At 41.4% G+C, this 9707-nt stretch overlaps 1 protein-coding gene across 1 annotated transcript in view; it reads left to right on the forward strand.

Moving 5' to 3' along the window:
• The window catches only part of LOC103160491 (40S ribosomal protein S18-like), a 183651-nt gene that overhangs the window by 168238 nt on the left and 5706 nt on the right, over positions 1-9707 (forward strand). The window contains 3 exon segments of the mRNA XM_035446112.1: positions 7288-7754; positions 7756-7782; positions 7784-8871. Of these exon segments, the coding sequence (XP_035302003.1) occupies positions 7362-7754; positions 7756-7782; positions 7784-7822 (459 nt within the window). The 5' untranslated portion in view covers positions 7288-7361 and the 3' untranslated portion in view covers positions 7823-8871.

A 9707-nucleotide genomic window follows, 5' to 3' on the forward strand; every position in this document is an offset into this window, starting at 1 on the left:
AGAAAATAGATGGTGCTTCTGGAACAAGGTTGCAGGTAACCTCAGGTTTCTGCACCTACATACATACATATGCAAGCACAAAATATACACACTCTACACACACACACACACACACATACACACACACACACACACACAAACACACACACACACACACACACACTGTGCACACATACATACCCCCACACACATGCACTCTCACAACACTCCCACCTTTCAAAGGTACAGAAACCAAGGGAAAGGTGCCAGAATGCTTTGCTGGCAGACCACCTTTGTGACATCACTGGTCAGTGGAAAATTAATCAATGTGCACCTTAGTCATCTAACTAAATTACCAATTAGCTGCACGTGGTGGCACATGCCTTTAATACCAGAACTCAGGAGAATGATGCAAGCAGATCCCTATGAGTTCAAAGCCAGCCTGACCTACATAAAAAGTTCTAGGCTAGCCAAACTTACATGTTGAGACTTTCCTGTCTCAAAGAAAAAAGTGTGTGGGGGTAAAGATATCAGTCATGTTTTGGCCTTGTATTGAGTGTTTTCATGTCAGTTCCTGATTGAGCCTATGGTATCATAAAAATGTCATCATTGTTCATAGTTCCTGACAATACACACATGTATACTCTCCCATGGAAGGCAGTTTGTTATGATGTGTCAAGAACTGCAAAGGGCTCTCTACAAAGATAATAATCTAGAATGTAGAGGAAGGGCTCATCAGAGTGCTTGATGCCCTTTTGATTGACTGATGTAGTGCTCAGCAGTAGTTCATTATAAATGCTATGATTATTCATTTAGTGACATCATTAGAGAGATTACCAATACTGCATAATATTGTCCACATAAAATAATGGCAAACGAGTAAAGCAACTTTCACAAGAAAGGGAGTCCATATAGGCAGGGTGTAGATCAGTCTTGCACAAAGTCCTAGGCATGAGAAGGGGAAAATCTCCCCCAGCCAAGCAGGTAACACCTTGGTTATCTCTGGGTGGTGGTGTGGGGAGAGACATTTTTAAATGTAAGCATACTCTAATTCAACAATGTAGTTCTTGAGTTTGAGTGGGTAGGTAAAGATAAAAAGGATAGGTGAGAATGCATTTCAATAAGGCTGGAAGGAGAAAGGACTTTGCTTTGATTTGGACAGGGCCAGGAAGAGGCTGGGCACAGGGCAAGAGGCCCTAGCTGCCCAGAATTTTCTTCCTCAGAGTGGTATGGAAAGAGCAGCTAACCTTTGAAGATTATTGTGTGCAGCGTGCGCTCAAGGATGAATTAGTCCGTGATGGTAAGATTTCTTTATTCAAGAAAGCACCAGGGCAAAACGCAGGCCAGAGCGAGGTCACAGGAACCCAGCTAGCGCGGCCAGAAAGAAGGGGCTAGGGTCTCCACGTGCCACCCTTAAGAAGCTTCCCTTACATCATCCCGGCTTTCCTTAACCACACCCTTATGGGCGAGTCCCGGGTCCACCTGGCAGCTGTCCCAGGGCTATTGGGCGGGCTAGGGTGTCTCCCTACAAATCTTCATTGAGAAAAGATTGGGATCTTTACCTAGACCTCTGGGAAGGTTTCTAGCTCCAAAGTGAGCAATATCTGAATGAATTTGTCAAGGGACCACAAGGACCATCCCCCCAGGGGCTAGGATGATCATGACATCATGTCTGAAGAGCCACTGAGATGCTGGGAAGAAAGGAAGCCCAGGATGAAGCATTAATCTAATTAACCCTTATCAATAAAAACATTAGGAGTCAAATATTAGGATGAGAACCTGAAAGACCAGAGAACAGGGAACAGCTGCCAGTTGCTTCTTACATCTTCCATTCCTCTATCCAGAAAACTGAGATCGTCTCTCTGCCCTACCTTACTACATCTCTCTCTACAATCCTTCAAACCCCTATGATTAGCTAGAGGCTAACTTCACCCTCTGACTCCAAGGAAGCTTTATTTGTCAAAATACAATAAAAATATCACACATTTCCCCCCTTTTGTCTAAATAAAAAGGGAAGGTTTTAACTAACAAAGCAAAACTATATACAATAGGCACAGTATCTATACAAATATATACAGGCAAGAATTACATTAGATTGACTAGTCCATTTGCATTTGACAAACTCAGAGAAAATACCCCATATCTATTTTATCTTGGTGAGTCTGAAGTGTTGTATCTAATTCACTTTCTAGCCTAACTTGCATTACCAACCCAAAACTATATTTTATGACTCTCAACCTTATATACTTTTCACCTCTTTTATGAGTTTATTTTATGAATTTGGTAACAGGAAAAACTATAACTATCTAGTCTTCAACTTTATCAGAGACCTGAAAAGGATATAATATTACCCGAGTAAACAGGAAGTGCAGAGTAAACAACTTCCAAAACTAAGAAATGACAGAAATAGCTGGCTGCCTGGACACCCAAGATTCCTCTGTAACATTGGAGCATTCATCTTTAGCATACAGGCCTAGAATATCTGATAGCCTTATCTGTGAAGCAGGATTTTTGAAGGAATGTCTAGCCTTGTCATGGCAAAGTTTGGCAGTCACTTCCTTTTGTGTCCTGCTTTCCAATTTGGACAGCATAATGTCAGCAGTTGAGGCAAGGGCAGTTTCTTGCCCAGTGGCTAACTTTTGTCACAAAGATAGTCAACTCCATATGGAGTTTCTTTGATGCCCATCATCTTCTCTGAAGTAGATTGGTGCTTCCAAAAGTAGACATGTCTCATTGTCAAAACAAAAAGAAAAGAAAAAAAAAAAAACAAAACAAAACCCAGAACCTTATGTTATTAACACATCCTAAATGCCATGTTCTGTTCATGGTCCCTGCAGTGTTTGAAGACTACCTGACTATCTAAAATATAACTCTGTTTGACCTTGAAAACATACCTAGCATGATTGTAAGTTTGACTGTAATAGGTGGCTAACTACTAACCTACATTTCTTTATTATCCTTAATAGTTTGCAATAACAACTTTCAAGGACTAGAAATTTACACTACATTGTTAAATAAACTATATAAGTACAATATCTTAAGCAGGAGTAGACATGTAGGTACAGTAGCTTCTAATAAATAGAACCTTGAATTTGTATCAATATACAAAAACATCTTAAACAAGAGTGGAAACATATGTATAACAAAACTAACCTCAATACACAAAAATCCATACTAATATAAAATATTTAAGACTTGTAGTTGTTCTTTTTTTGGTTTAAAAGTAGATTAAATAATCTACCCTTTTATCCTATCATATCTTTATCTCCCCTTTTCTTTTCAGGACTAGATTCTTAATCTAATCTTCATTCAGCTTTTTTCCTGACCATTACTAGTAATAAGTTATAACCACCACCACCACCCCCAAATAATGACAAATATCCACAACCCAAGGAATGAGCAAAAACCACCCACCCTACCTCTTGGGAATGTAGGCATCATGTTCTTAAAATTACTTCCTGTTGTCTGGGGGTGACAACATCTTGAAAAAATATTGAAATAATTGTCAAGTCCTAGGAGAGCTAGCTCTATCATTTGTTGTTGTGTCTCTGTGTAATGGGAAAGTAGGGGGCTTTTCTCAAGTCCTGGCTACAGTAGTCTGTGAGCCTGGACCATCTCAGCTAGTCACCTGGAAATTGTCCTGAGGAGTTTGCAGTCCAAAGCTGGTCTTTGGGTGGTGTTTTTCAGTTTAATGGCATTACCATAGTCCTGGTGGAATTGTCATTGTGGTGCCTCATTCTCCTTTTGGAGACTTCTGAAGGTCACTGCTAGGCATGGTCATGGTTCACTGCAGAAAATTTAAACATTTTAAATGTCATATGCAGCAGATCTCAAACAGGTTAAAGGACCATAATTTGTTATGAACATCTAGAATTAAAAAAACTTAATTCCTAGTAACCTATTAGAGACTAAAACCCAAAATCATGTACAGGAAGCTATATGACTATTAATATCATACAAAAAGTTTAAAATATATTTATACCTTAAAAAAGTTTTACAGAGTCAAATAAAAACAAAGAATTATGAGATTAGTGACAATAAAATAATTCCTTAATTTTGGTTTTTCTTCTGTCACATATCATGTGGTTCTCCTGACATGAGAAGGAGAGAGTCACGTTCCAATTCCAAAGTCAGCTTTAATTTTTAATTAAACTGGAACTTATATAAAAAGACCATTTGCATTATATGTCTGTAGAGAACAGCAGCAACAAACATTTAGGAAGATAGATGAAATTTTATCCTGCCAGAAATGTGATATACCAATAGGCCATTTACTCTGTTTTTGGGACATTTTTTTCTGGATGATTTGCCCTTTTTCTTTAGATGTCTCATTTGTCCAGTGGTCTTTGGATTCCTTAGTTGGATGCCTTCATTCCCCTGTAAAGGCAAAACCTAAATCCTACCCCAACCCTAACTTTGGGGAATTTCCTTTTTGGCAAGTTATATCTGATCAAATGCAAAACATTTGTTAGTCTTATAAATTAGTTTACATTGAATGGTGACACTGCTTGATGAACTATCATCTCTTCTATTCAAGAGGTCTCTCTTGTTGTTTCTCCTGAAATTTTTGTTTTATCTTCTAAAGCTGTTCTATCATCCAGAGTGGTATGGTTTTTTACAATAGGCATTATTAGGTCTTTTAATTGTTCTGTGGAGGGGTTTTCCCCATGGTGACAGGGAATGATTGAACCATATTTGATATGGGAGCCTGTGAGAGCCCTCCCAAGTTTCTTTCTGATAGCAAAGGGTTACCTTGTCTGTCACTCATTGATATGCATTCATTGGTCCAATGTCAACCTTTGCCATACCTTTTGCATACTCCAGAAGGCAGGGGCCTTCTCTTTGGATTATTCCTAGAAAACACATTGTTTCTAGGAATATCCTGCCTACAATCCCTTTTTAGGTGATCTTGTTTACCACAATTAAAACATCTGGGGTTTTTCTTCAAGCCTCTGGAAGTCACCTCTCCTATCCAAGCATTATCATGGTTATGAGATTCAATATTGACTATATCTCAGATCCATTTCTCTATGGGTGTTGATCTTGCCTTTAAAGGCCTAATTACCCTGTTTCATTATGAATTAGCATTTTCAAAAGCCAAAGATTCAATTATTGTTTGTCTAGCTTCTGAGTTGGTATTATTCTATTTATAGCTGAAGTCAATCTTTGTAAAAAAAAAATTAGTGAAGCCTTCTTTTGGGCCTTGTATAACTTAAGTAAATGACTCAGTTCTCTTTCTGACTTCTCCAGTTCTATCCCAAGCATTCAAAGTTGTTACACAACATAGGGACAAGTTGTAGTCATCATATATAGACTGTCTTTGTGCATTAGCATGATCACCCTCTCTAAGAAGTCGGTCTTGGGAAATTTCCATACCTCTAGCCCTACTTCATTGTTCAATGAATGGTCTTAGCCTCATCTTTCTACCAGGTCCTCCACTGTAATTGAAGACCAGGTTCCAAGACTATCTGTCCAGTCTTGTGGGACCATTCTGTTACTAGGTGACCATGAATTTAACATCTGCCTCACAAAAGGTAAATGCATACCATATGAGACTTTCACTTCCTTAAATCTCCTCAAATCTGTCATTGCCACAGGAATCCAGTCAGCTCTCACATAGCCCTGGGGATACCTGTCATTTAGCAATTGTTCTTGTAGGGTGACTGGATGAATTAAGGTTGTTGTTGTTGTTGTTGTTGTTGTTTGATAACCTTGGGCTATTCCTCTCTAATTTTATAATATAATGGTAAGCTTGGTCCTCCTTTAAATTCCTCTGTCTTTGCCTGAATATCTCTATTGTCTGTTTTAGTAAGTTTTTCTAAGGCTGGTCGGTGGTGAGGGGCTAACTCTGGTGGCATTTGGAGACCAGCAGCTTGTGGAGTTTGGGGCTTGTGGAGATGGCTATGTAGAGACTGCAACAGGAAAATCTCAGACTATCCCAGAGGGTTTGGAGAAAGAAAGGAAAAGCCAGCCAGTGGTGGGAAGGCTCGGACAGGTGCAGCTCCTGTGGTTGCCTGTGGCTGCATAGCCAGGAGCAAGAGGTTATCTTGTGAATTTGTGCCCCAGTTGGACACCAGGTTAAGCATTAATCTAATTAATCCTTATCAATAAAAAATCAGGAGTCAAATATTGGGGTGAGAATCTAAAGGACCAGAGAACAGGGAATGGCTGTCCAAAAAGCTGAGATCCTCTGGAGAGAGGATCTTCTTACTTCCAGTATCCTCTCTCTACAGTCCTCCAGATCTCTACAGTTAGCTAGTGGCTAGCTCTGCCCTCTGACTCCAAGCAAGCTTTATTTGTCAGAACACAATAAAAATATTACACAACACCAGGACTCCAGGAGGCCAAGGCTTTGAGGACCTCGGTCCTGAAGAAGGGCTTATAATTCTTTGTTGGGTGAGAGGTAGGACATAGCTTTGGCAATGTACTCAGGATTTGTCTTTAGAGTGCAGGCTAGAGTTGACAAACTCACTGAGGCAGGCACTCAGAGTATACAACGAGCCTAGGCCACCATTGCTTAGTTCTGTGTTGTAAGAACTGAACAATTGGGTGAATGGATGAATCCAAGAGGCTTCATACCAAGCATTGGGTGCTGGGATATGATCCACGTTGGGTCTTACATTGTTCAGTCATTGCTCTGAGTTGACAAGTCACTGCAACTAACCTAGAAACATCCATAATCACATCTTGGGACACATTTCCTCTTAACGAATTTGAAAGCATGATGGCTATACTGTCAGAGAGAGGAACCTTGTATGTGCAAAAAAGGCCTAAGCCAGAGTTCTGTTTTACAAGGGGGAGCCTGGCCATGCCCTGTCACCATTCATGTGTTCTCCTTGGGTTTTTAGTAATCCCTTAGAACCAACCATTCAAAATCAGGGAAGCCATGTTTGAAGTAAGCACGATAGTACTTCATAGGGCCAAGTGAGAAGAGTCAGTCTACCATGTGAGAAATGAATCTAGATGTAAGCCAGGTGGCAGTAAATATCTTTTAAGGCTAAATACAGAAAAGGAAATGTGGAGAAAGTAGTGGGGTTCTCATGCCTGGAGTTTGCTTTCATTCACCCTGGAAAGGATATGAACACACGGGGTTTATTTACAATTGAACAAGAGGAATCTAAAACACTTTGGTCATCTTTCCCTCCATTTTAATTAGTTCTGTATATTTATTACCAAAAATTAAGACAAGATTACCTTTATTACAAATGTCTGCAAACTAGAAAGTTCAATTATCTAATTATTTACCTTCTAACCAAACTACCCCTAAATTCTATTTACATTCTTTGAAGTTCTTGTATTTTATCTCAGTCCTGAGGCTCTTAGAATACTTGAGACCCTCTTCCTCAGGAGGCCTCTTCCACGCTGCTGATTGTGCCGTCGCCATGTCTCTAGTGATCCCCGAGAAGTTCCAACACATTCTGCGGGTACTCAACACCAACATCGATGGGCGGCGAAAAATAGCCTTTGCCATCACTGCCATCAAGGGTGTGGGGCGGAGATACGCCCTCGTGGTGTTGAGGAAAGCAGACAACGACCTCACCAAGAGGGCTGGAGAGCTCACAGAGGATGAGGTGGAGCGGGTGATCACCATCACGCAGAACCCACGACAGTACAAGATCCCAGACTGGTTCTTGAACAGACAGAAGGACATGAAGGACGGAAAGTACAGCCAGGTTCTGGCCAATGGTCTGGACAACAAGCTGCGTGAGGACCTGGAGCGGCTGAAGAAGATCAGAGCCCACAGGGAGCTGCGCCACTTTTGGGGCCTTCGTGTCCCGAGGTCAGCACAGCAAGACCACTGGCCCCCCGTGGTCGTACTGTGGGTGTATCCAAGAAGAAATGAGTCCCTGGGCCTTCACTGTTAATAAATAGTTTATATACCTGAAAAAAAGAATACTTGAGACTCACTTGTGCTTCTTAGGGTCAAATTAAAACATAAAGATATAATGAAGTCATTCAACATGTGTCTAAACTGCATACGTTCCATATAGATCAGTGGGGACAAGTTTGGAAGACATCCCCCAGCGCCAGAAAAATGAAAGACTAGAAATGCGTCACAGAACTAGTGCATAGATTTTTCAAAATGCTTGCTGTACAGTTTATTCCCAAAAACAGCTTTCACATCCGCTGCAAAGCATTATCAGCCATAAAGAACAGTGTATGATTTAGGCCCAAATCGGACAGATCCTTCCTATGGCCGCATTCTCAGAAGAATCCACTCACGATACAGGCAGAAAGAGCAGATGCATTTGAACGAACCCCTATTTTCTTTGTGCTTATTGCCATGAAGACTTCTTAGCTTGTTCAGTCCTCATAAACTCTGCACCAACAGCGATGCCTGACCCTTCTCTTGGGAAAGCCACTTTGAACTTCGCTCGTGATTCTTCACTTTGGTCCTCTACCCGGCGGTGGAGCCAGTGTCCTATTCTGGTCAAGGAGAAGGAAGCTTCATTGCACTAGGGGTTGAGGGAAGGCTTTCTCAGCTTTGCTAACATTTCTGGCTGTGGGACTTCTGAATCATTGGAGGAATCTTGTTCATTGGACAAGGAATTCCCAGGTTCACCCTTGGGCCAAGCATCTCTGATGGCTCCATGGAGATGGGCAGAACCCTCCAAAGCTGACTCCAAACAAAATTGCTTAGTCCTGGAAAGACCGAAGTCCAAACTCCAACCAGCAGAGGAGGGAGGAGCTGACAAACAAGCGTTTTCATCATCTTAGAAGAGAAATTGGATGCTAAGGACAATGGTCTTCCTGACTGATCACTGTCTTGGTCAGCGTGACTGTGCTGAGTCATTCTGCTACAATAGTTCTCCTCAGGTGGCCCAGCTGCTACTTCTCCCCCAGAGCTTCAAGAGCCAGCTGATCACAGCCATGGCTTCAGGCTCTTCCCAGGTGGGTTGTTGCTGTTGCTGTGATTGTTCTGTTCTTACGTTAAAAACTTAACATGGATGCTGAACTACATACTGACTCACTATATTTAACTCTGTCAAATATTAAAATTAGCATGGTCTTAGAGTTGTCTTTCTAAACTATTCATTCTGTTTTATAAAGTGATCCTAGTAGAATGGGGGGAAAAGGGAAATCGCAGAATAACAGGCATTTGCTAACATGCATACACAGACTCTCTCTTCCCCTCAGCTATCTGTCTTCATGAAGCTTTGCATATGAGGAATATTTTTTGAAGATGTATTTTTCTGTTTGCTTATGTGTCTGTGTGTGGGCATGAACATGTTAGTGCAGGTGCCTTGGAGGCCTTGACCTGGGGTTACAGGTAGTTGTTGATCACCTGTCAACTTTCACAGGTAAATAGGCAGCAGGGCAGTCTTCAACAGGGAGATTTCTTCCTGTTGTTAAACCATCTCCAGAGCTAAAGTGGTTATATTCTCATCTATAGAAAATTAGCCTCATTCCCTCCTTGCTTTGGGTTCATTCTGTAGGGAAGTGTTGAGCTTCTGCTCTGAATTGAGAGGACTGTGCATGTGTTTTCACTTGTCACTGTGAAAGTGTCAAAATACACAAAACCATCGAGAAAGCATAGTGCTCTTCTCATTGGCTCCCACAATTGTTCCCTTTCTTCCCCAATCCCCTGCATTCTGGCCCTTGCTCAGTAGCTACTCCCAGGTGGGGAGCTACTATTCACTACTGCTTGGCAGAAGCTGGTAGGCAGTCCACTTGGGGAGGGTTGTCCTGATAGCCTTGACTGCAGAGAGAAGAGGAGGTCGTACGCT

Source organism: Cricetulus griseus, chromosome 6 (assembly GCF_003668045.3).
Source record: "Cricetulus griseus strain 17A/GY chromosome 6, alternate assembly CriGri-PICRH-1.0, whole genome shotgun sequence".
In the NCBI taxonomy this organism is placed as follows: domain Eukaryota; kingdom Metazoa; phylum Chordata; class Mammalia; order Rodentia; family Cricetidae; genus Cricetulus; species Cricetulus griseus.